Consider the following 27653-nt stretch of genomic DNA (forward strand, 5'->3'; position numbering starts at 1 on the left):
GTAAGGAAGCCAGTCAGGAGGCTGCTTGTAGTGAGTGGCTCAGTTGAGATACGATGTTGGCTTTGACTAGGATGGTAGTGGTGAGGTGGTGAGAAGTGGGTAGATTCTGGATGAATTTTGAAGATAGAACCAATAGGATTAGCTGATGAATTGGATGTGGGGTGTGATTATGGCGAGAATGAATTCTAACATTTGGGAAGATTTGGAAGAATGGGGTAAAAGGAATGGTATTTCCTTTTATCAAGAGAGAAGTCTGTGGGAGAAACATGTTTATAGGAGAAATTTCAAAAGATATGTTTTGGACATCTTTTTAATTTTTAAAAAGTTTCAACCTTAGAGAAAAGTTACAAGAGTAGTGCAAAGAAATCCCATGTCCCCTTTCCTAGATTCCCCAACTGTTACCGTTTAAGTGCATTTGATCTTCCTGTATCGCTTTTCCCTTACCATAGGCTTTCTCTGACATCGTGCCCCGTCACCCCTAAATATTCTGGACTGTAACTCAAAAACAAGGACACTCCTCCTACACTACCACCTTACATACCTCCCAGCCAGAAAGTCAACATTGATGCCCTTGCCACCGTCTAATCCAGAGACTCTGGCCAGACGTCACCAGCTGTACCAGCAGTGTCCCTTTTTCCTTTCTGGGTCAGGATCCTCTACAGAAACTTTCCTTTTCAGTTTTTTCCAATCCTGGACAGTTCATCTTTCCCTTCCTCTCATGTTCTCGCCCATGTTCAAGAGTACATTTCCTAGAGTGACCCTCAACCTGGGGTCCTTCCACTGTTTCCTCATGACCGGACTCAGGCCGTGATTTCTTGGCAGGGACAACACAGAAATGATAGTGTGTTCTTCTCTGTGCATAACACCAGGGGCTGCATGATTTTGACTTCTCCCACCCCCAGTGATGTTAGCCTTCATCACCTGGTCATGTTGGTGTCTGCTGGGTTTCTCTGCTGTGAAATAACTATTTTTCCCTTTGTAATTGATTAGTATTTTGTTGGACGAGATAATTGGATATTATGCCAATATCCTGTTCCTCAGCAAATCTCCACTCACCGGTTTTAGCATGTGCTAACAACTCTTGCCTGTATCAGATACTAGTGTGATGGTTGCCAGGTGGTGATTTTCTATTTCCCTCATGCTTTTTACATATATTAGTTGGCATTCTACTGTAAGGAAGAAGATTTCCTACGTCTCTATTCATTTATGTTTACTCATATTCTTATTTTATTCAGTGGGTTATAATCTGTTATTTATTTTTATGATCAAATTAACTCTGATTTATCCAGTGGAAGCCCCTTCAATTTGGCTTTTGTGTCCTTTTGACATGTCCCTAGTCATTTTTCAAGTACTTCTTTACATTTTGCTCAAAAAGATGTTCCAGGCTCATCTTGTACTTTTTGCGTGTCGGCCATTAGTTCTGGTTTCTTCTGGGGTAGTTACAATTTAGAAATCAAGATCTGATTACTTAGTGTGCGCACTACTACTGGAATGTCATTGCTTCTAGACCCTCTTAGGAGATAGGCCCAGGAAATACACGTGTACGTGTGTGTGCATGTGAATGAGTGTATACCTAACATAGAAATATATTTCTATGTTTATTTGGAAATATATTGAATGTATATTGTGTGTATGTATATAGTTTGAATAGAATGACATGTGTCAACATAGGCCTATCACTACCGCTTTATCTGTTAGTATGTATATATTAAAAAACCCATGAATTCATAATAATATTTCCAATTCCAATCTAACACTTGAGTGTTCTTTTCAGTCTTCACCCTTTCCATGTTTGTGAATGACTTTTCAGATAGTAAGAAACTTGGCTCCCATTATCTCATTATATTTACTTACTTACTCAGTCAGCTAACTTAATTGTTCAGTGTAACCAATCTCCCAGTCACTCTGCCCACCATCTCTGGGACCCTGTCCCCTGCCCCATTTTTTTTAAAAGCTGCCAGACACACCGCCTTCATATGGCATCCCCTCCTTATCATTACCTTGCTTCCTTTGATGCCTGTGCCCTTGTAAGCAAGTCTCTATGTGAGGATGAGAAGAAATGGGAAGATTGGAAGATGTCTAAAATTTTAGACATCTTAACATTTGAGATGTCAATTGCATGATATAAGTGAAGATGCCAAGTAGCAGATCTGAGGTTCCAGTTCAGTTAGAGAATACATCCATGATATTTTTATTACCTGTACCTATGTTAACAGTGTTCATTAGAGAATGATGAATTGATACGGAGTACTGGACTATCTTTCATTATGTTTTGGACTAGTTAGCACACAAGCATCTTTCTCATGCTCCACTGTGTACACTAATCACCTGGGCTCTGGTTAAAATGCGGATTCTGTATCTACAGCTCTGAAGTGGAGCCCAAGAGTCTCCGTTTCTAACAGGAGATATGATACTGATGCCACTGATCCTAAGACCACACTTAGACTAGTAAGGCTCTCACACCAATCTACTTCCCTACCTCCAGTCCTTTACTGGCTTCTTATTGCCTACTGCCTAAAGTTCCAGTTCTGAGAGAAGGGATTCATCGTGGGCTTGTTTTTTGCTGCAGTCTTTTGTTAGCTTCTCCCCCCTCCTGCAGCCCCAACCCCCTCACATACACCTCAGCTCTGCAATGAACTCCGTGTAGTTTCCTGAGTAGATCTTGTTACCACACACTTTGTTTGCCATGTTCTTCCACCTCGACTACCCTTTCTCTTCTTGCTCGTCAACACCCTGCTTACGTCATCTTCAGACTGGGTTATAGTCTCCTATTTTGCTTACGAGGAACTCTCAGCTACTTCTATTCCACATTATATGGAAATGATTGCTGTATTGGCCTGATCCCCTTTGAAGCATGACAAACCTGTACATGCTGCCAGCGTATAGCTTAGAAAATGCTTAAATTGATGTGATTCTCCTCATAAAATATTTTCAATAATAACAGTTTTTAAGGAGTGATTTTGGCCTTTGTTTCTTTTACCCATAAGTAGTAGCTCCTGTGTAAAGGTAGCTGAGCAATGTTTTGGCCACGGAATTAGACCGGGGTCAAATCCCAGCCCTGCTCCGTACTAACTGTGAACCTTGGGGCCAGTTGCTTAACCCTCTAAGCCTTACCTATGAAATGAAGGTAATAATATCTAGTAATAATATTGGTACTGCCTTGTGAAAGTATTGTGAAAATTAAGATGAGGTTATCTATAAAGTATTTAGCAAAAACATAGCAATGTTAATTGCATTCTTAGGACAGAAGAATGAATACTAATTCCTAAGGAGCTAGAATACGTACATGATCCATGGGAACGGAGCATACAACCATTATTTTAATATTTAGTCTATAACAAGTTCTCAGACTTGAGTGTACTTACAGGCTACCTGGGTGCTTGTTAAAAATATGGATTCCCTAGACTCAGTAGGTCTGGGAAAGACTGTCCAAGAATCTGCAGTTTCAATTAATGTTCTGGTTGATTCTAGACTGTCCATGGAACACGTTTTAAGAAACCTTGTACTTTAATAAAAGCATTGAATTTAGGTCCCCTAACTATTGGTTAGATAATGTGAGATGAAAAGTTAGTAAGAGATAATCAAGTTGAACCAGGAACAAATGATAAAAGCAGGAATAAAGTATTTTGCCAAGAAGTGAAACTTTCAGATGTTTAATGACTTGTTATTTTCTTCCCTTCAACTTAGGATGTCTAAACAGGGACGAACGATCATCTTCTCCATTCATCAGCCTCGTTATTCCATCTTCAAGTTGTTTGACAGCCTCACCTTGCTGGCCTCGGGAAAGCTAATGTTCCATGGGCCTGCTCAAGAGGCCTTGGGGTACTTTGCATCAGCTGGTATGGTTGACTTTTTTATGCAGTAAGATCCTTCATTACGAGGGTCCTGAAAGAGAACAAAGGAGGTCAGTGGGAGTGCTGTTTGATCTTGGAGTAGACATACCGTGAGTTCCGTCACTCCAGAACATCTTTGGTCAGTTTGGTGCTAGAATGGTTTTCTTCATTTTGTAGCATTAGCTTTTTACTTAGGTGTCCTCCCTTTCCTATTGGAGTATGCATGCCTCTGAGTGTGTGAGTGTTTCTCCTGGGCCGAGATCTGTTCTGCTTCCCGGTTCTGGTGACCTTTTCCTGACAGTTCAATTAATATATTGGCTTCCTAGCCAGTTATTTGTTGGTTGAACATTTTTGGAAAGGGCTAATACCGCGGAATCATTTGTCTTCTTGACCATATAACAGGTCAGGCTTTACCATTTGTTCCCCTTGCATGGGATGTTGGTTTACCTTGATGAGGGTTCGTGGAGATGCTACTTAATTTTCTAGTAATACTAGATTGCAGATTTAGGTCTTGAGTGTGTGTGAGTGATAATACCAGTCAATAGAAAGGCTGGTTGTAAGTCTGACTTTAATGGGCCAACATTTCTGACAGTTCTGCACTGCCTGGTTCTATTTCAAATTCAAAGTTGTAATTTTTTTATGACTCACGTAGTCGGCTTCATTTTAGAGATGTGTGGTCATGGATGCTGCTTCATGATTCAAAATATAGTTTAAAATATTCCCTAGCTATCTTTCTTAATTTGTTTTTGTTTAATCTATCATTAAAACAATCAAACATACGTGGGTCTAGGGAGTCTGGGGGAGATGAATTTAAGAGTCAGACTACGGGCCAAGTTGAGTTCCGATGATCATGCTGCAAGAAGTGGAGGTAAGCCTCCAGTGTGCCGTGCTGGTCACGTTTTCTTGAGAATGCTGCTCTGGTGATTTATTCTCTGTGTTGGAATTACAGCAGCCAAACAGCTGATAATTTGGACTTGAATTTAGTAGGTAGAGAAGCAGCCATTGCTGACGTGGGTCCTGGCATTCTGGCAGTCCCTAGGTGACGTCAGACGACAGAACACACCCAGGCCTCTTGTAGTCACAGTCCTGCTGTGCCTTAGCTGGCTTTGCTTGTTGCTTTGCTTTGAGGAGCATTGGCCCTAGCTACAACATTTATTTTTCAAGTTGTATTTTTTTCTTGGACCTATATTTAGAGTTTAGAAGAATTTCTGATAAGCACCCGAGCATATTGATCGCTGTTTCAGGTCTCATGAATTATGATGCGTAAGGACCAAGCACTAACGCAGGACTTTCTGAGAGTCCAAGATTGGTTTGGAGTATATTTTTTTGCTGGGAGATAGAGAGTTGTTGAGGTACTGTGTGACTGAATATATTAAAAGAAAGGGTAATTAGCAAGGGGAAAAGAGAGAAAGAAGATGAGGGAGAAGTTTTTAGAGTCAGTCTCCTCCAGCTTCGCCCTCTGAAAGTGAGTCCTCTTTATTTTCCAAAACCATCAAGTTTCGCGTACTTGAGTTGCGTTCTTTTGTAGGTTACCATTGTGAGCCCTATAATAACCCTGCAGACTTCTTCCTGGATGTCATTAATGGAGACTCTTCTGCTGTGTTATTAAACAGAGAGGACCCAGAAGGTGAAGGTATGTGAATCTGTTGAGAGTCACAGATTATTACCCAATAAAATTAGCTGGAGTTTAGCAATGCGGTAGCTCATTAAAATGTGCCTTCGAATTTATATTAAAGCTGTCCTCTGATACCAGTTGTCTTAGTCCTTTCAGGCTGCTATAACAGAAATACCATGGACTAGGTGGCTTAAAGGACAAACATTTATTTCTCACAGTTCTGGAGACTGGGAAGTCCGAGGTCAAGGTGCCGGCAGGTTTGATGTCCAGCTGGGGGCCACTTCCTGGTTCATAGACGGCCATCTTCTTGTTGCCCCCTCACATGGTGGAAGGAGGCACACAAAGAGCTCTCTGAGCCACTTTTATAAGGGCACTGATCCCATTCATGAGGGTTCCACCCTCATGACCTAATCTTCTATCAAATGGCCCACTTCCAAATAGCATCACACTCGGGATTACTTTCAGCATATGAAATTTGAGGGGACACAAACATTCAGTCTACAGCACCAGTCGACACAGATTCTGTTGTTCATGAATGCTGTGTTTTTGATTTAATTTGCAAATGAGCATTTGTATGATGGTATCAGTTTTAAGGGTAGTTTCCATTAAAAAAAAGTGCCCATCTTATTTATATAGTGTTTTGAAATAAGAAACTTGGCAATTTATGCATTTGCACATAGAAGAAAGCAAGGATTAGGTTTTTATATTAGGACTTATAACTCCCTATGATAAGAAGTATGATAAAAGTATTAGGGTCCAAATATTATAGTTAGGAAAAGCTCAGTGGTTTTGCTGGATCCATAAGTTTATGGGAGTAGGCCAATTAACCATGTATCTTTTTAATGTAAAAAGCAATGAGAGATCTAATAATTTTTTTATACTTAAGCTTTAGAATTAAGATATTAAAGAAGAATCTAAGAAAGGGCTACAGAAAAATGGGCTAAATCAGTTGTTATTTTGTTAATAATGTTTCCCTTCTTTATCTACTTTTATTCCAAAGCCAGGGAGACTGAAGAGCCTTCCCAGAGAGATTTGTCTCTCTTAGAAAAATTAGCTGAGTTTTATGGCAACTCTACCTTCTTCAGAGAAACGAAAGCTGAGTTAGATCAACTCTCAGGGGCTCAGAAAAGCAAGAAGAGCATAGCCTTCAAGGAGATCACCTATGTCTCCTCCTTCTTTCATCAACTCAAATGGATTTCCAAGCGTTCATTCAAAAACCTACTGGGCAATCCCCAGGCCTCTATAGCTCAGGTAACTGACAGATTCTTCTAATTATGCTGTGAAATACTCGTGTGGGAACTTTGGGTTCTGATAGAGTTTATCTTAGGAATTTGTTTATCTTCTACCCACCCTTCCATTTATTTATCCCCGCTCCATTTGGGATATAGAAGTAGCCAATAGAACAAGTAAAACACAATTAAGTTTTTACTTATGGAAAACTTTTTTTAAGAATTTTTGTTGATTTAGGCAAGCTGTAGTGGATAATCTTTGTAGAAATTTTTTTTTTTCAAAAATTGCAAAGTAAAGGAAATGTTTAGCTACATTTGGGGTTTTTTGTTAGCTGTCTGTGTTCATTCACCGATTCATTCAACGAGTGCTTACTGATCGCGTGCTGCATTTGGGAGCTTGCATCCAGCAGTGCAAAAATGGGGTCAACCTGGTTACTCATGATTCCACAGTGAGTTGATGTCATGGAGTTGATTCTTGAGTGTGTGTTTTGCAGCAGATTTTTTTACTTGGAAAGTAACTTAAATTTCTCTTGCCTCTAACAGTGGTTCATAAGGATCTTGTCCAGTCACGTGGTAGTTCTAGGCAGGGCATGATTAGAATGTGGAGCTATTTCTAATACACCATGATTCTGCATCTTTTGGTGCTAGGCTTCCTTCAGAATGCAAACCCCGGGTCTAGTGCCTCTAGGTGGCCTGTTCAGCCTATTTGCCTCCTCAGTGAACTCACTTCCACAAAAGGAATCCCAGCAGTGTCCAGAGCTGTGGCCATCTCGTAGAATAAGGACAGACTTGCATCTGCTTGGAAGGGCAACTCATGGTCAGATTTGTCAATACTGGACTGTTAGCTTAGGACAGGAGGAGGCATACCTTTTTGTAAAGGGCCAGATAGTCAGTACTTTAGGCTTTGCAGGCCATGTGCTCCTTGTCTCAGGTAGTCAACTCCGCCATTTTATTATTTATTTATTTTTGAGGAAGATTAGCCCTGAGCTAACATCTGCCGCCAATCCTCCTCGTTTTGCTGAGGAAGACTGGCCCTGAGCTAACATCCATGCCCATCCTCCTCTACTTTCTATGTGGGACGCCTACCACAGAATGGCTTGCCAAGCGGTACCATGTCTGCATCCGGGATCCGAATCTGCGAACCCCGGCCACTGAAGCAGAACATGCGCACTTAACCGCTGTGCCACCGAGCGGGCCCCTCAGCTCTGCCATTTTAGTGAGAAAGCAGCCATAGATCGTACATAAGCAAATGATCTTGGCTGTGTTCCAGTAAAACTCCATGGACACTGGAATTTGAATTTCACATAATTTTCAAATGGCAAGAAATATTCTTTCTTTCAGCTGTTAAAAAAATGGTCAAAACTATTCTTAGCTCATGGGTTGAACAGAAATAGGCGACAGGCCCTGTTTGGCCTGTGGGGTAGGTTTAGGGCTTTTAATCTTCTATGAATGTCATTTATTCTCTAAGTATTTGAATGAGGAGCTATTAAAATGTGTTATGGTTTCCTGCTGATAATCTTCATCAGCAGTCTGACAGCCACACTTAGTCATTTGCATGACTCAGACTTTGCTTCTGATATTTGGAAGATCTTGGTGTGAATGGATTATCTGTATAGGAAGGTTTAATGCTCATTTCCTCAGCCAAGGGTTTTCTGATTAAATCAATTTGGAAAACACTGTCTTGTCTCTTGGAGATTCATTAGCATGTTTAGCATTTGACTAGGTATTAATTTTTTTAATGAAGGCCATAAACATCCCCCCAGAACTCACTTTGAGAAATGTTAGTAAACACATTTGACGAAAGATAGAATAACATTAGGGACTTTCTTCTTTTGGTTCTGTTCAAAACAGAGGCCAGATGTACAGAACTCGTAGAATATCTCTTTGCCTGCTCCGTTGAGCAATGTTTAGTTTGCCTGTTTTTCTTTTCCTTAATGCAAGAAAGAATAACAGACACACCTTGTAAAAGCATGGCCAAAGTACGGGATTAATCATTTTGTCAAGTGTTTGAAGGCTGACTTTGAAAATACTTTTAGAACTTTGCTACCTTTAGGAAACATCTGTTAGTGTAAGATACCAAGTTTGAATGCAAAAGAAACAAAGCACGGAAGTGTCCAATTTAAATGAAATTCTGAATATTCTTCAGGTTACACTGTGTGAAGGTGTAGACATGTATACATGTGCATACATGTTGATGGAGTTATCATCCTTTGTTTTGCAAGCTTGATTTGTTGACATGAAGCACAATGTGTTCTGAAGGTAATTAAAATATGCCAGGATAACAGATTTTTTTTCAAATTTCTGACTGTCTTATTTAGCAAGGGAATTTTTAAGGAATCACAGATCATGTTCTTTCCAGACTGTGGTCTTCACAGAGCTTGATCCTGTTTTTCAGTTTGGTTTGCTTCATGCCAGAAGTGCACTTGACATGTTACTTCAAGCTTCGATACCATTGCACTATTGTAGCGCTAAGACTTTTTTTGAACTTTGAAGGTTCTAAGGCATATGGTGGGATATTTCATTTTCTTTCAATTACTATTTCTTATATTTAATACAATATAAAAGTATAGTAAGTAGAATTTCCTTAAATAAATTATATCATAATATAGCCCTTAAAACTTTGCTTATAGAAGTGTCCTTAAGTGACAGTTTACCAATCTTAAAAACAAAAGTGATGTTTATCCAGTCTTCTTAGGGGTCGTCAAACAGATTGAGTAAGTGAAGGTAGGAAAGAGTGGCAAAGAATTGGCAGCTTAGTTCTAACTGTTGGCTGTGGGCCCTACGGGCTGAGGTTGCTGGAGAAGCAGTGACAGCAGAATGGGTAATGGAAGCAGTTGGATGCCTTCACAGAAAGCTGGCTGAATGCCTTGGTGATGGAGACAATGCACTTTTCCGGTGCAGGAGTGGACTCCCCACCCAGGTCCGATAGACAGGCCCCAGCCCACTCTTCCTTCCTTAACATGCAAAGTTCCATTGTTACAATTTATTTATGTAGTGCTGTAAAAATTTTATTTATTTTTAATGTTAAGAATAAAGACATCTTGTTTTTACTTGAACCTCTTGAAATATAAAACTACGCATGTTCACTAGCACAAAGGTTGAGAGTTCAGGTCACTTAATTTTATTCCCCAAACTACTTTCCTAGGCACTTGTGTTGTTCTGCCACATTCCCAGGCCCAGTAGCCTGAACTGGACCCTGAACTGGTGGTGCCTGGTGTAGCACCGGGAGGAGTCTTGCTTTTCCAGTAGTCTCCTTTGTTCTCCTGTTAGTCTTCCTAACACTCAGATGATTTTCTACTTTAATTTAGAGAGCAGTCTAATAACCTACACTGTTTTATATTCTCCCAAGGACGTTGGCCAAGCCATTTAAAGGATCTCAATGGAGAGATTTGATGATGTAGCCATATATTATAATAATAAATGATGTGTTAAGTTTTCACCTTTAATTGAAACTGTTTTTTCTTTTCAAAAAGATAATTATAACAGCCATCCTGGGACTGGTTATAGGTGCCATTTTCTATGATCTAAAAATGGACTCTGCAGGAATCCAGAATAGGTAAGTAAATTCAGATCTTGATTTTGAGAAATTGCTGTCACTTTTTTCAAGCGTAGGAAAAATGCACTAAGAATTTGAATTTGAGACAAGTACAGAGTAAATTGAGGAGTAGGATCAGTCAGTGAGCTGAAAGCTGAACTGGTGAGTTAATTTTCATATATGTATATATATATGTAGTGGTAAAATAGACAGAACATAAAATTTACCCTCTTTACCAGGTTTAAGTGTACAATTCAGTGGCATTAATTACATTCCCATTGTTGTTCAACCAGCGGGACTGTCCACTCCAGATCTTTTCTCATCTCCCCAAACTGAATCTCCGTACCCACTGAACAATAACTCCCCAGTCCCCCTTCCCTAGCCCCTGGAAGTCCCCATTGTACTTTCTGTCTCTGAATTTGACCACTCTATGTACCTCTTATAAGTGGAATCATACAGTATTTGTCCTTTGGTGACTAGCTTATTTCCCTTGGCATAATGTCTTCAGGGTTCATCCATATTGTATCATGTGTCAGAATTTCTTTCTTTTAAAAGGCTCAATAATATTCTACTGTATGGATATACCATATTTTGTTTATCCATTTATCTGTCCATGGACTTCTGGGTTGTTTTCACATTTTGGCTGTTGTGAATAATGCTGCTGTGAACGTGGGTGTACAAATAAACATCTGTTTAAGTCTCTGCTTTAAATTCTTTTGGGTTTATACCCAGAAGTGGAATTACTGGATCATTCGGTAATTCCATTAACTTTTTGAGGAACCGCCATCCTGTCTTCTGCAGCAGCTGCACCATTTTGCATTCCTACCAGCAGTGCACAAGGGTTTCAGTTTCTTCCCCAGCTGTGCCAATTCCTGTTATTTTCTGTTTTTTTTTAAAAAAATAATTGCCACCCTAATTGGTATGAAGTGTTATCTCGTTGAGGTTTTCATTTGCATTTCCCTAATGGTTAGTGTTGTTAAGTATCTTTTCATATGCTTATTGATCATTTGCATATCTTCTTTGGAGAAATGTCTATTCAAATCCCTTGCCCCTTTTTAAATGGGATTCTTTTTTTTATCGTTGAAGTATAAGAGTTCTTTATTCTAGATATTAACTCCTTATCAGATACAAATTTGCAAATATTTCCTGCCATCCTGTGGGTTGTCTTCTCACTCTGTTGAGAGTGACCTTTGATGCACGAAAGTTTTAAACTTTGACACAGTCCAGTTCTAGTTTATCTATTTTTTTCTTTTCTTGCCTGTGAGTTAATTTCCTTTCCGTTTTTTGATTTGTTTGATGTGGGGAGGTAGATGGGACTCAATCTTTTCTGTTATGTGGTTAGCACTTAATGTTAGTTTACCTTACCTCGTTTTAGGTGTACAGTGCCCCTAAAGATACTGTTTCAGGATGAGACTTTGTGATGGAGTCTAGCACGCTCTGAATAGACGTCAGCCTCACAGCCGGCAGTCTCCTTGGGATTCGTGTAGGAAGAGCTGCACTGTGCCAGGCTCTGTGCTCCGAGCTTTACACCCACAGTCTCAGGTTACCCTCCTGGCCAGAGAGGCGAATGGTGTTATCCTCATTGTACCATTGAGAAAAGTTGCAGTAACTTAAGTTGAGTCTGTTTTGATGTCTGGAAAAGGGTGATTATTTATGAAAGAAGGAATAAGTATCAAGGTCAATTCCTCACTCAGCTAAATTAAAATATCTCCTGCATGGAGTCAGATAGTGTTACTTTACTGTGAGATGATTATTGTAGCTCTTTTCCAGAGTTATATCATTGCTTTTCTCTTTGCCTTCCCTGAGGGCTTTCTTCTCTGGCTTGTTTCCAAAGTTGCTAGTGGTTGGTGGTTTGTACCCTTTGTAAAGTCCATATTTTCACCAAACACAGATTATATATCGTAGGATCTAGAGCCTGTGGACCTTTTGTGTTGTGCATTGGGAAGCATTTGGGAAAAATATATTGGGAAACCTGTTATCAATTGGAATTTTAAAGAAGAACTGGAAATCTAGCCATTAAAGCTCTTGGTAGAAGAATCCAGAAAAATGAAGAGCTTTAGCTATTTCTTCAAATGTCTTAGGGAGAAATAGGGCATTGGATTTATTTTAATTTGTTTTAATCTTGCTACCACTTTTTCATCGTTTGAAATTGCTTGAGAGGCTAGTAGTTTGGTTTCCTTCTTTGGGAATGAATTATCCCAGAGAGATGCTCTCTTTGCTCTTTCTCTGACTGGTAAACTGACAAGCTGGGTTTTAATCGCGTGTAGAGTATGAGCTTCTTTGACCTAATAATTGCATTACAGGGTTGTGGTGATAGCTAAACCAATTAATGTATATTAAGAAAAGAGATATTTTAAAAAAATTTGAAACAATAAGTAGATATTACAGACATGGATTACCACCTCGAAAAGAATTAGAATACATTAAATTCTTTAACAATAAAAACTGTATTCACTATAAAATAAATTATCTTATGATTTAGAAGGCATTTCACTATCTACTGGTTCAGAATCATTATGAACGTTATTGTACCATTAGATATAAGACTTATTACAAATTGAGCTGAATTGCTGCTGTGTCCCATGTTTCTGAAATTAGCTTTTACTTTGATAGGCTTTTTTGTGCATAGAAGTTTGCATAGCTGCTTGTGAAGTAGGCCTGGCTATTTTCTATTCATTAGTTATTGTATAAACATATACTTTTAAAACAGCCTGTTCCTTAAGTTCTTTATTTTTTCGGTGTTAAAAACAATTCTGAGTGTCTATGGCTTCTTTCTTTCTTTTTGGGATTGTACGCTTGGGTTTACATGTTTTAAAACATTCTCTTATTTTTGTGTCATTTAAATGATGTGCCACTTTATCTCTTTCAGTTTCAACTCACATCCTGAATGTCAGTTAAATTATTAGTCTGTGAAGGGAGGCCCAACACTGCTTTAGGGATGTTGGCGTGCTTTCATAAAATCCATGTTTCTATTGAAGTGGAGATTAGCTGTGTACTTTCTTTTTTAAACCTTATTTATTTTATTGAAAAAGAAGCATTAATAGTCTTCCTTTTCATACAGTTGTACAAATTAATTTTTCCTTTGTAAGCATCACTTTATTTTCTTTGTTGAGCACGTTGGAAACCGTGTTGGGGATGTGTCATGGAGGATAATATGAAGGCTCTGCTGACGGTTGTGTGGTGGATGTGTATATGTGATAAGGTGTTGGCAGAGGTCTCCCTCTGCTTCTTTCATTTTGCCACCTCGTGTCTTAGATTCTTCTTTACTCAACTTTTAAAAATTGGCCAATAAAGGTTTTTAACTGTTGCAGGCTTTATTTGACTCATCGTTTCTTTGTTCGGACATAAGAATGGTACTTGGTGTTTTTGCTAGTTAAAATTCAAGGTGATAGTATTTTTATGACCTATGTAATCGTCAGCATGGCTGCCTAGCAAAGAACCACAGACTGGGTGCTTAAACAACAGAAGTATATTTCTTACAGTTCTGGAGATGGTTGGGTTCTGACGTGGGCCCTCCTCTGGCTTGCTGCCTTCTTGCTGTGTCCTCGCATGGCAGAGAGAGCTCTGATGTGTCTCTTTTTTCTTCTAAGGGCACTAATCCCATCATGAGGGCGCTATCCTCATGACCTCATCTAAACCTGATTGCCTCCCAAAGACACCATCACTAAACGTCATCACGTTGAGAGTCGGGGCTTCAGCATGGGAACTGGGGGCACACAGTTCAATCCATAGCAGCCCAGGACTGGGAATTTCAAACTGTGCTGTACGCAGTTCCTGGGGTACACTGTGGAGACGCAGGGGTCCGGGAGAGACCTGATGGGGCTCATACTTCCTCTCTGTTTTAGCCAGAACAGTTGCCTGCCTAACGTGGTATGAGGAAAGAACTTTGCGGTTAGAAAATTGACCTCAGAAGGTTTGATCGATTGTGGTGCTTTTGTTCCCTTTCTCTCATCGCAGAGCTGGGGTGCTCTTCTTCCTGACGACCAACCAGTGTTTCAGCAGCGTGTCGGCCGTGGAGCTCTTCGTGGTGGAGAAGAAGCTCTTCATGTGAGTAGCTGTCTGTTCCGGGAAGGGGGCTGTCCATTATCAGGGCTGTTGATCACACTGGTCACATCCAGAATCAGGCCACGATCGGTTCCTAGGGGTTGCCGATGTTGATGGTGAAAAAGCAGCCAGAGTCTGAGAGGAAAATATGAGGGCCTGATACCAAGGGAGAAAGGAGTCTTAAGATTAGGACATAGCTAGGAAATCCAAATGCTGCAGAGAAAGCAAGCAATAAAGAGGCTGAAAGGATCTTTTATTTTTAGCAAATAAGAAGTCATGATGACCTTCACAAGCGGTTTGATGGGCTTGTTAGAGAGAAAGGTGTTAATTGAGGAGCAAATAGGAAGTGGGGAGATAAAATTGACAGAGAATGTAGACCAAGCTTAGCCCTCAATGGAAGGGAACAGAAAGCGAGAGAGGACAGCCTTAAAATAAAGAGCGGGCTGTTTTGTTTCTTGTGTTTTTCAATGTTGGCAGAGATTTGCCCATATTTACATGCTGAGGAAAGGATTCATTAGAGAGGGAAAGAGTGAGGATGTTGGTGGAAGAGTTTGGAGTTACAGGAGCAAGATGTCAGGAAGAGGAGGGGTCTAGAACTTCAGAGGGGAGAAAATAGGATTTGATAGCTGACGGGCTGTCTGGTTGGCAGGCATGATCACTAACGGAAGAAGTGCTGTTTTCGTCTTTTATCATGAGAGTGGAAGAAGTAGGAAATTTAGTGATCGAAGCTGCGCTGGGGGGCTTGGGGATGGCCAAGCCCCCTGCGTTGGTGGGCTTCTTCATAATCAGAAGTTGGGAGAAAGAGAAGTCTCTCTGATTACTGAGATCAGCTGCTGACATGCTGGTCTGCAAGGAGAGCCGTTGTCATGGGAGATGCAGAACCTGGCTACCTGGAGTGGGTGGGTGTTCCGAGGGCAAAGTGGGCGGTGTGCGGAGGGGGCTCTGTGATGAGAAGAGGGCTCATTGCACAGAGCTCCTCTGGGATGACGTCCCAGGACAGTGGGTGCCTGAAGCTGACAGGGATGTAAGGTGGCGGGTTAACCTCAAGGATGTGAGAAGCAGTAGGTGTTAAACCCCTGGTGGCAGCAGAAATCTGTTAAGCAAGTGGTTTAATCACCTGGCTTGTGCCTTCTCAAGCTAATGTAGGATGTATGATATGAGTTTTTGTTCTTTAGACATGAATACATCAGTGGATACTACAGAGTGTCGTCTTATTTCCTTGGAAAACTGTTATCTGATTTACTGCCCATGAGGATGTTACCAAGTATCATATTTACTTGTATAACATACTTCTTGTTAGGTAAGCAATAAGACAAAATGTCTGTGCCTTTAGTCGTGGATATGAGGGGATGCTAATTTCTTTCTGCAAACATGTTTTGGTTCTGAAAACTATAAACTGAGCCATGAGATATGGGAGCATCTACCCATTGTGCACGTTCTGAAATAACTATCTCTGAGGACGTTTTTGTCACAACTTTGCCCAAACCAAACTTTTAAACTATTTATAAAACTATATTTTACTGAGAGATGCTGTGTGTCATGTACAAGTATGGAAAGAATTCATAAAACTGTTTGAGACTGTGCTGGAGGAGCTGGAGCTGGGATGTGTATTACCTGTCTATTTATATTGTGTGTATGTGTGTATATATATATCTGAAGATGGGGAAAGATAATGACTTGGGGCTTTGGTTTAATAAAAATACTTATTTGATAGATGTAGACAGATTCATGTGTGCATTGTGTTTAGGCTTCACTCAAGCTCATTGCATCAGAATTTCCATATATTTTACTGATGAAACACACCAGAAATATGCATATATCTTTTTGACAAAACACCATAGGAGGAGATCCACTGATTGAGTTTATTTAGACTTCTATTTTACAAATAAGAAGTGTGTCATAAAGAATTAGCCATAAAACCTAGATCCTCAGACTCCTGGCTGGTGATCTCACGGCCATTCCAGATTTTCAGATCGAATGACCCATAATAGTAGCCTGTTATATTTTATGAAGTAGTTTTATGAAACTTCATTAACCCCATCCTCAACCCCAGAGTTCTGTGGTACTTCTTCTCAGGAGACTAGAATCCTGGAGCTCTCCCCCAGATATTAAAGCCACTGGCAGGGCACGTAATCCTCATCTCCCAGTTTCTTCACTAATGTAATGCAGTTACAGCAAACGGAGAGTAATGTGGTAACATCTGGACAAAACAAATGTGCTCTTGGCAAGTTTCCTTCTTAGAAGAGAAGGCAGTAGAATTTTGGTCAATTGTGTGCCTGCTGCTCTCCATCTCAGACACTCAGAAATTGTGAATTACACATAAGGGAGCCTAGGTGTACATGGAAAAGTGCTTATGCAGTAAGTATAAAAAGAACACCGTGTGATAATTTTATACGGTTATATGCCGGGGGGGGGCAATGAAATTGGTGATCCAGGGTGGTTGGATAGGGGATCAATTTTTTTCGTTTTGATATTAGTTTCTCAAAGTAGTATATTGTTATTTGCACAATTCAACAATCCCAAATACACAGTGACCTAGGCAGTGGGATTAACCCCCTCTTTTCTTCCTAAGGACTGAAACCAAAGGTGGAGGCTTTCTTCATCATGATGTTTACCCTTATGATGGTGGCTTATTCCGCCAGTTCTATGGCACTGGCTATAGCAGCAGGTCAGAGTGTGGTATCCATCGCAACACTTCTCATGACCATCTGTTTTGTCTTTATGATGGTGAGTTGGAACTGTGCTTCTCTGAGAAATAATTGTTTCCCCTCGTTCCCTCCCACAAATCACCTGTCATGTAAAACCTGCTTTGAGGATTCTGTCAATGGGACTCTTTGCTTTAAGGAGGCCATGTATTGAAGGATAGCTTATATTCGAGAATGTACCAGATTTTTCTTGAACTTTAGTTAACATTTTGTTAGAAATGAGCTTTTAAAAGATGCTTTTTGGTGACATATAGTGAAACCTTGATAAATTGGAACTTCAAAAACCAGAAAAATTTTGATTAGAAGATTCCCTCATAAAAACAACAGGGTACTTGCCTGACTTCTGTGCTGGCGTTAGAGAACTGCTGGCTTGATGAACTAGCAGCTGAGGCAGTCTGTTTGGATCTTCTGCTCTCCAAGGGGAAAGCTAAGCTCCATGAGAAACAGAGCAGTATGTGGCATGGCTAGTCTATCTTGGGTTCCTCCTGTATTTTGAAAGGAGTGTTTTAAAAATACTGGAAAATTCCAGAGTCCACACAGCACTAGGTCCCCTCTTATCTAGGTTGCTGACATTCTCTTAAATCAATATGTTTCTGCTTACCTTTTTTTTTTTCCAAATGGTTACTTAGTCTTAACCCTACATGCCCCTAAATTGTGCATGCACGTAGATGAATCGGCAGGCAAAGGGAGCCAGTTGCCACATTTCCCCAGCTACATCCAGGAAATAGGAATGCTTAGCCCATTTGTTTAATTCATGTGTCCTTTCTGCTAGAGTAGGAATAAGAGTAGATGTCTTTAAAAGGTACATAATTAGCACAAACTCTTGCCTAAGTGTAGTTCTGCCATTTCTGAGTTTGAAAACTATTAATCTAAACATTATTGAGAAAGTGATAAACCTTGTGTAAATTTCCTGTAATGTCATCCAATAAATGTCCTTCAATATAGAAAAATGTTTTGTTTCGTATATTAGATGCTTTGATTTATTATTATTTAAAGGTTTGCATATAGAACTTTAAAAACCAGTCATAAAATTGTATTTTACTCAGATGCTGCTGGTTATATGTTAAGCGCTTGGCTAGACCAAGTTTAAAAATATGTAGTTACACCAGCAATATTGTCATTGTTGTGCCCATCCCAGCATGCCTGGTACCAGTTAGAAGTTTTATATGAACCTCTTCTTCTTTTTTTTTTTTAAAGATTGCCACCTGAGTTAACACCTGTTGCCAATCTTCTTTTTTCCTTCTTCCTCTTCTCCCCAAAGCCCCCCACTACATAGTTGTCTATTCTAATTGAGTGCCTCTGGTTGTGCTATGTGGGACATCACCTCAGCATGGCCTGATGAGTGGTGCCATGTCCGTGCCCAGGATCTGAACTGGTGAAACCCTGGGCCATGAAGTGGAGTGCGCAAACTTAACCACTTGGCTACGGGGCTAGCCCCTGGACCTCTTCTTATGTAGCCATCTCTTACTGGGATTTCCATTGTGATACTGCTTTGTGGTAGCTTTAAATGAAAATATTGACCATATTTTATACTGCATGTCACCACATAGTGCTGTGTATCAGTTCTAGGCTTTGGGTTAAGTATGCATTCTGAACCCCAAAATATTGCTAAAGTCAGATGGAGATAGAATGCAAACCCTTGTAAATAACAGATCTCACCGTGTTATGGAAGTAGAGGGAGCATGAGATGCTCAGGACCTATTCTGTTTTATTTATTGGGGGGAACATACTGTGGTTGTCTCATTTGAACAGTCAGTACTTATTGACCACCCATGGTGTGCAGTTAGAGAGAAAGTAAAAGCCTGGACAATGCAGGATCTTCCAATTAAATGAAATATACATTATAGGTATATTGTCATTCCTTTAAAACCATAAACAGCCTCAGCTATAGAGAGGTATACACATGCAGAGAGGATATGGTAAGTCTTTAGAGTAGTGGAAGGAATTTCAAGAAAGAGTTGGTCTTAGCAGAAATGTTTACAAGGTTCTAGGGGACTTAAAGGGGTATTCTCTGGAATTCATGAGATCACTCCACCTATTCTAATTCTTGGTATATGCTTTTCCTAGATATTTTCAGGGCTGTTGGTAAATCTCAGAACTGTTGTGGCTTGGCTCTCGTGGCTTCAGTACTTCAGCATTCCTCGATATGGCTATGCAGTAAGTTTTCCTTGTCTGTCATGTGACTGAGTCATTGTTCCCAAGCTAGGAACAACCAAAATAAAGCCTAACCATCTCTTGTCCACAGCCCTGAGCTGTGAAAGTCTCCCATACAAGAATTTCCTTTTAGGAGGAATGGATGAGAATTTTCTATTATTTTTGGTTAACATAAGGCCAAAGGTCACCTTGGTAGTCACTTGGCATTTCTCCAGTCACCCTGTTGTTTGAGGAGGTGAAGGGTGGGGAGATAACTCATAGTGAATGAGGAAGACTGACTAATTGATATTAAAAAATAGAGTTCATTTCAGTTCAATAAGGAAATAAATGAGAGGATGGGAGCCTAAAATACATATTTGATGTTGAAAGGGAAATTATAAGAAAAACAAAGACCATATAATACTTACGGCCTATTGGCTTTAGAAAGTGAATCAACTGCAAAGAAAACTGTCTTAATATAGCCTAATTGACTTTCTAACTCCCAAGAATTATTGTTGGTTTTGATGAAAACAAACAAGAATAATACAAAATAATGTTACTATAAATTAACAATAGTTATCCAGTACCACTGTATCATTTTAATTATAGAGTTTATGGTGTTATGACATTGAGAGAGAAGAAAGGAGCTACGGGATAATAGCCAGAGTCTCCCCTCTTGGCCAAATACTTTGCTTCCCTTTGATTAGACGCCAAAATCCCAACCCCAGGCCTCTTGATTTCCAGGGAGAATAATTTTAGTTGCTTTGGTGTGACAAAGACTATGAATGTGAAGCTTGGTTTATTTTTAGAAATGACAATAAGATTACACTAGGAGGACGTGATCGGGCTAATTCTTTGGAAACTTTTTGAAATTTACCTTGCCCTGCTCCCTCTTGTGTTACAGGCTTTGCAGCATAACGAATTTTTGGGACAAAACTTCTGCCCAGGACTCAATGTAACAGCAAATGATACCTGTAGCTATGCAACGTAAGTTTGCATTCAGTGTCCTCGTGGGGTTTCGTACTGTTGTGTGATGTAGAGAGGCCGCTGGCTTGGAGTTGCTATGAGTCCTCTCAGGGACACTGCCTTGTCTGAGCCTACATTTTCTTATCCATGAGGTGAGTTGTGGGACACGAAATTGCATGTGAAAGTGCTGTACGACTCCTCGGTATTCTATGGTTAAAATTGTATTTAAATTGGAGAAATGTTTCTTATGTATTGTTTGTTTGGGACCTTTTAAAACATCCTTTTGCTGTTTTGATTGTGGATTTCAGTTTTAATTTTCAGAACATCTGAATTTGTAATGAGCTGCTTTGATATTTTAGCGAGGTGTCTGAACTGTACAGATTATGTGAAAAGCGTGTGGGTCCATGAACTTGAGGATTCCCGTGAAACAGCCCAGGGCTGGTAGTGAGAGGTGACAGGGCAGCTGGAGCAGAAAGGGAGTGAGCATTTTCCTGCCATAATCCTGGCACTTGCCTCTTCCTCCTGCATTTAGAAGACATCATGACATCAAAGTCTGCCCAGTTATTATTATTATTATTTTTTTAAAGATTGGCAGCTGAGCTAACAACCATAGCCAATCTTCTTCTTTTTTTTTTCCTGCTTTTTTTCTCCCCAAATCCCCTCGGTATATAGTTGTATATTTTTTGAGTTGTGGGTCCTTCTAGTTGTGGCATGTGGGACGCCGCCTCAGCGTGGACTGATGAGCAGTGCTATGTCTGCACCCAGGATCCGAACCAGTGAAACCCTGGGCTGCCGAAGCGGAGCGCGGGAACCTAACTGCTCGGCCACGGGGTGGCCCCTATTATTATTATTTTTGAACTGACTTGGAATACTCCCTATTGAAGGGTAGGTCCTCTAAAGAAAGAAACACATATTTCAGTAAGCTGAGAAGGAAATCTCACTTTTTGCATTATGTCAATAAAACAAATGCAGATTTTAATAAAATTAGAGGATGTTGCTTCAAAACTGAAGTGACACTTTTCCTTTTCGATGATTTTGGTTAATGGTTTAATTTTGATACATTAATTAATGAAGAAAAAGGAATGCTAGTCTCCTAAATGTCATGACCATTCAAGTAGAATAGAAATAATGCTTAATAAGAGGACAGATTGCTATATTGAAGTATTGCCAGAAAACTTTTGTGAAGAGAGTTTTCTTCATCCTGCCCACTCCCTTTCTTTTCATATGAGTATGACATTTTTTTTGGAACTGCTAAATTCCGAGAGTTGCAGAAAAATGGTACCAGGCAATAATTGTGACTGTGCCCAGCATTTTTAGTACCAGGTGCTGTTCTAACCTGTCATAGGACTACTCTATCCTGCTCTCTTCCAACGACCAGCAAGGCTTACACCTGATAACTGGGCCTGCTGGCGTTGTCTTGAGCTGAGCCTCTGTGATGCTCATTCTAGTCTTGGCGCAAGAGCTGAGGGAGTGCAACTCCGGCAGGAAGACCTTACTCGCCTCTTTGCCTCGCTTTAGAATTCTTAGCCTGTGTTCTTTTGCATGGCTGATTTGTGGGTAATGAGTTGTATAAAGAGCTTTGATCATCTTTGTAAGGGCCTTTGATGTCATCTGTTCAAGCTGAGGTTTTCCCCATCGGGAGTAAATGAAAAATTACTTGATTAAATGTTCTGCCCTTTGAGGAAAACAGCATCATAGATTTGGAAACGAATTTGGAGAGGCAACTTGGTTCAAAGTGTGAGTCTGTGAACTTTCCCAAGTTCCTTAAACCTTAGTCTCTTCATCTTTTAAATGTGTATAATATCTGCCCCATTGGGCTGTTTTAGGGGTTAACTGAACTATTGTACGCAGGTTCTTAGCACAGTATCTAGCAGAATTGTAAGCACTCATTGACTGTGACCCTATTAGATATGAAGGGATAGTTATTTAAGACTTGGTAACCTATAGGCTTCTTGAACTAAGGAGCAGTGAATGTACTGAGTAAAATTTGACAGATGACGAGAATGAAGTCATGATCTTTTTCTGTTGAATTTCAGATGTACCGGCGAAGAGTTTTTGGAAAACCAGGGCATCGATCTGTCACCTTGGGGCCTGTGGAGGAATCATGTAGCCTTGGCATGCATGATCGTCATCTTCCTTACAATTGCCTACCTAAAACTGTTGTTTCTTAAAAAATATTCTTAAATTCTTCTTTAATTTACACGATCTATCCACACATTAAAAAGGGAGCACCTTGATTTATTATTTTAAGTCTCCAGTGAAGTGTTGTTGTTGTCTTCTTTTCATTTGCCATCATACTGTTGTTCAGCAAGAATTATTTTCAACGGAAACATTCCTAGAAATCACGGTGAACTGAATTATACATGAAGGAGGCCAAGGCGTAAACTAGTGATATTATGTCCTGCACAATAATAAATAACAAATGTATAAGTGCTGTAGCGGAAGTAGAAAAATCTAAACTATGTTGAAAACACCCAGTGTTACTTATAGGATTAAAAATCCATTGTGATAGAAAAAGCTTTGATAAGCCTTTTAAGGTTACTAGAATGTACTGTGATTTCTCTCTGGTGGAATATGAGTATCTCAGGGATCTCGGCTGGACCTTTGGCCTGTAGGTGCAGAGTGCCTGGAGTCAGGTGACTTACCCTTCCTGGGTAGTTCATGGTTTATGACCTGGGTTGCATCTGAGTCGCCTCAAATACAGATGTCTGGGCCCCTCGAGCCCTACCACATCGGTGTCCGCAGGGCTACGTCCGTAAAGAACTGTTCACACCGTAATTTCCAACATCCTTCCCAGCTCTGAAGATTCTAGACTTAACTGTTATAACTGGCTCCATCAAGGTTTTCGTTTTCCCTACATATACATCTCATTTATTGACACATCTTGTCTTCATTCTAACCTTTACCGGTAATAGGGAAATGTTTTTTTAACTTCTTTTTTATTGAAGGGTGATGTAGGGAAAAGTACAGTTCAACGAATTATCATAAAAGGAACAGACCACGCGACCACCAATCTGGGTCAAGAAATAGGACATTACCAGCGACGGCAGCCCCCTTGTGCCCTTCTCCCAATCACTGCTTCCTGCCTTCTCTCTGGGTATGTTTGAAATGATGCTTGTGTGCTCCCCTCTGTTGCTGTGTTATCAGAACGTCACTACAGCAGTTTTGTGTTCTGTGTGCATAGGCACATCCTTAATTACGTGCCCTCTCCTCCTTTTAATAAACTTAATTTTGGAATAATTTTAGCTTTAGAGAAAAGTTGCAAAGATAATGTGGAAAGTTCTCTATATACCCTTTGCCCAGCTTCCCTTAACGTTAACACTTTATATACCATGGTGTATGTCAAAACTTAAAAATTAACATTGGGACATTACTGTTAACTTAAATCACGCACTTTATTCAGATTTCACCACTTTTCCACTTTTAGTGTTCCAGGATCGAGTTCAGGAGATCACACTGCATTTAATCCCCATCTTAAAAGTAAATCCTTCTCAGTCTTATAGGAACTAAACGAGCTGAGGATCTCCAGAATATAGACCCCGGTGACTGGTCGTCTTGGACTAGCATCAGTGGCTGCCCTGCCATATTGTTGCACGGTCAATCCGAGGACATAGTATTATATTTTTATCTTTGAACTTTAAGGAACATTTCTTTCTTTTTTTATGACATCTGATTAAAGCCTCCTCTTGTAACACATTATCACAGTCTCATTTTACTTGATTATCATGTGACCATCAGGGTTATTCAGCTGCTCTTGCTCTGGGTACAGTTCTTCCTTTTTTACTCGCTCACAGTTCTCTGTCTACATTCTGCCCTCATTACCCGGAGAAATATATGTCTACACTTTATACACAAATATACTGAACAGAAGAAACAAAACAGCCCAAAATATTAATAGTTTTAAAATTAAGAATTTAAATACATCGTATTGTACATATCCTGCCTTTGTATTACAATTACCTTTTAAATAATTCTTTTAAAATTATGTTAAGAAACATGTAAAATTTACCATCATAACCATTTTTAAGTTAAGGAACATTTTTAAAAGTATAAGTAAAAGCCTAAGTCCTATAAAGTAGAAAAGAACATATTCATAAACATTTACTTCAGAATATGTCTATATTCTTTTGAATTTTGTTTTTATTTTCTTTGACGTCAGAAGAACCAATCTACTATAATGGAGAGGATAAATTGATTACTTTGGTTTAAAATAAAAGAAGCCTCAGGAATCAATGAATGTTAGCTGCCATCTGTACTCCTTCAGTTGCTCTCGTGGGGCTCACAAAGAAGCGTGCAAGAAGACTTGCTATGGACGGCTCCTTGGCATGCTGGGTCTGGTGGTGAGAAAGGAAGGAAAAGTGGGCAAGTTGAAGAGAGTTGTTGAAGTGGGGAGCGTACATACTCATCTGTTTCCCCATCTTTGGAGCCGTCCTTCGTGGTCTTGAGATTTGTATTAACCTCAATATGATCTACATATCTTTGAAAAATAGCATTACTTGTATTTAGAGGACGTCTTTAGGCCACCCCAGTGCTTGCTCAGTGGGCCTCAGAACAGGCTAGTCGGGATGGCATGGATGGAGACTATTCATGGTCCAACAGCTTGGGCTCTTATCAACGTTGATCGACTGACAGCCACTACTCATGCCTGCGCTGTCAGCAGCAGCAGGGGCTCATGCTGAGCTCTCCATATGGTCCAGTCCTTTGAGGAGACCAGCCAGCCACTTGGTGACAAGTTGATAACACAGGATAACTATATGATTGTCCCTGAAGTCTGTGAGGATCACTCTCTTGGGATATAAACCATACCGGAGGCATTAACTGTATGGAAATTCTGAAGTTTCTGTTTTATTTTGCATTCCCTTGTGGCAGAACTGTATGTGGTAGAAAATATATTTCATATTACAACCCATTTCTTGTGTGCACACAGGCATAATAAAGTGAAGATGTAATCAATAAATATTTTCAAAAAGTTATGTAATTTTATATGCCCCTTATTTTTAGTGTCCTGGGTTGTTAAATTGTGTGGTTACACTGGTAATGTTGCTTTACCTACCTCAGATGGAAATCATAAAGATTAAGTAATTCTTAATACTTATTTTGCATTTTATGCTATTTTCATACATCCTTACTTTCTCTGAATTCCTTCTTGTGTCTATAAAATGAGAATTTACTTTAGTTTTTTAAAAATTTTTATTGAGTTAACGATAGGTTAAAATCTTGTGAAATTTCAGTTGTACATTATTGTTTGTCAGTCATGTTGTAGGTGCACCCCTTCACCCTTTGTGCTCACCCCCAACCCCATCTTTCCCCTGGTAGCCACTAATCTGTTCTCTTTGTCTACATTTTTAAATTCCTCATATGAGTGGAGTCATACAGAGATTGTCATTCTCTAACTGGCTTATTTCACCTAACATAATTCCCTCAAGGTCCATCCATGTTGTTGCAAATGGGACGATTTTGTTCTGTTTTACAGCTGAGTAGTATTCCATTGTGTATATATACCACATCTTCTTTATCCAATCATCTGTTAACGGGCACTTAGGTTGCTTCCATGTCTTGGCTATTGTAAATAATGCTGCAATGAACATTGGGGTGCATAGGACTTTTGGAATTGCTGACTTCAAGCTCTTTGGATAGATACCCAGTAGTGGGCTAGCTGGGTCGTATGGTAGTTCTAATTTTTTGAGGAATCTCCATACTGTTTTCCATAGTAGCTGCACCAGTTGGCATTCCCACCAGCAGTGTATGAGGCTTCCTTTTTCTCCACAACCTCTCCAATATTTATTACTATTAGTTTTATATATTTTTGTCATTCTAATGGGTGTAAGGTGATATCTCAGTGTAGTTTTGATTTGCATTTCCCTGATTATCAGCGATGATGAACATCTTTTCATGTGCCTATTGGCCATCCATATATCTTCTTTGCAGAAATGTCTGTTCATGTCTCCAGCCCATTTTTTGATCGGGTTTGATTTTTTGTTGTTGAGTTGTGAGTTCTTTAAATATTATGGATATTAAGCCTTTGTCAGATGTATGACTTGCAAGTATTTTTTCCCAGTTAGTGGGTTGTTTTTTTTGTTTCAATCCTGTTTTCATTTGCCTTAAAGAAGCTCTTTAGTCTGATGAAGTCCCATTTGTTTATTCTTTCTATTGTCTACCTTCTCTGAGAAGACATGCTGTCCGAAAAGATCCTTTTAATACTGATGTCAAAGAATGTACTGCCTACATTTTCTTCTAGAAGCCTTATGATTTCAGGTCTCACCTTTAGGTCTTTGATCCATTTTGAGTTTATTTTGGTGAATGGTGAGAAAGAATGGTCAATTTTCATTCTTTTACATATGGCTTTCCAGTTTTCCCAGCACCATTTGTTGAAAAGACTTTCTTTTCTCCATTGTATGCCCTCAGCTCCTTTGTTGAAGATAAGCTGTCCATAGATGTGTGGTTTTATTTCTGGCCTTCCAATTCTGTTCCATTGATCTGTGAACCTGTTTTTGTACCAGTACCATGCTGTTTTGATTACTGTAGCTTTGTAGTATGTTTTGAAGTCAGGGATTGTGATGCCTCCAGCTGTGTTCTTTTTTCTCAGGATTGCTTTAGCAATTCGGGGTCTTTTGTTGCCCCATATGAATTTTAGGATTCTTTGTTCTAATTCTGTAAAGAATGTCATTGGGATTTTGATTGGGATAGTGTTGAATCTGCAGATTGCTTTAGGTAGAACGGACATTTTAACTATGTTTATTCTTCCAATCTATGTACATGGAATGTCTTTCCATCTCTTTATGTTGTCATCCAATTCTTTCAGAAAGGCCTTGTAATTTTCATTGTATAGGTCTTTCACTTCCTTAGTTAAATTCACCCCGAGGTATTTTATTCTTTTTGTAGTGATTGTGAATGGTATTGTGTTCTTGAGTTCTTTTTCTGTTAGTTCGTTATTAGAATATAGAAATGCTACTGATTTATGCAAATTGATTTTATACCCTGCAACTTTGCTGTAGTTGTCGATTACTTCTAAAAGTTTTCCAATGGATTCTTTGGGGTTTTCTATATATAAGATCATGTCATCTGCAAACAGCGAGAATTTCACTTCTTCCCTCCCTATTTGGATTCCTTTTATTCCTTTTTCTTGCCTGATTGCTCTGGCCAGGACCTCCAGTACTATGTTAAATAAGAGTGGTGATTGAGAGAATTTACTTTAGTTTAAAAATTTTATGATTACATAGTCATTTATATTGAATCGTCCCTTTTGAACTAACTTCAAGAAAAGCAGCCCCCCAAGTTGACTGTTTCAACTTCCACTATAGCCCTTGGTGTAATCCTATCATTTCTTTAATTTGAACTGTTACCAAAATATTTTGACTCTTCTATTATGCAGATGCAGACTCAAAGTTGCTAAAATCAAGGAGGACTTTCTGCCTGAAAAGTCAGCCTTTCACTTGTCCATCTGGTTATTTTTTTTTTTTTAATTTTTTTTTAATTTTTTTTTTATTGAGTTATTGATAGGTTACAATCTTGTGAAATTTCAATTGTACATTAATGTTTGTCAGTCATGTTGTAGGTGCACCACTTCACCCTTTGTGCCCACCCCCCACCCCA

At 39.5% G+C, this 27653-nt stretch overlaps 1 protein-coding gene across 8 annotated transcripts in view; it reads left to right on the top strand.

The window, feature by feature from the left end:
* ABCG2 (ATP binding cassette subfamily G member 2 (Junior blood group)) overlaps positions 1 to 22304 on the top strand; it is a 130843-nt gene extending 108539 nt beyond the window's left edge. For all 8 annotated transcript variants that reach the window (XM_046657025.1, XM_046657028.1, XM_046657027.1 and 5 more), the window contains 10 exons: positions 3688 to 3839; positions 5362 to 5466; positions 6449 to 6699; positions 10151 to 10233; positions 14170 to 14259; positions 15432 to 15556; positions 16829 to 16983; positions 19029 to 19118; positions 19999 to 20081; positions 22097 to 22304. In XM_046657025.1, coding sequence (XP_046512981.1) covers positions 3688 to 3839; positions 5362 to 5466; positions 6449 to 6699; positions 10151 to 10233; positions 14170 to 14259; positions 15432 to 15556; positions 16829 to 16983; positions 19029 to 19118; positions 19999 to 20081; positions 22097 to 22244 — 1282 coding nt within the window. In that variant the 3' untranslated portion in view covers positions 22245 to 22304. The remainder of the gene's footprint in view (positions 1 to 3687; positions 3840 to 5361; positions 5467 to 6448; positions 6700 to 10150; positions 10234 to 14169; positions 14260 to 15431; positions 15557 to 16828; positions 16984 to 19028; positions 19119 to 19998; positions 20082 to 22096) is intronic.
* Positions 22305 to 27653: the final 5349 nt, after the last annotated feature.

This window comes from Equus quagga, chromosome 3 (assembly GCF_021613505.1).
Source record: "Equus quagga isolate Etosha38 chromosome 3, UCLA_HA_Equagga_1.0, whole genome shotgun sequence".
NCBI classification, from domain to species: domain Eukaryota; kingdom Metazoa; phylum Chordata; class Mammalia; order Perissodactyla; family Equidae; genus Equus; species Equus quagga.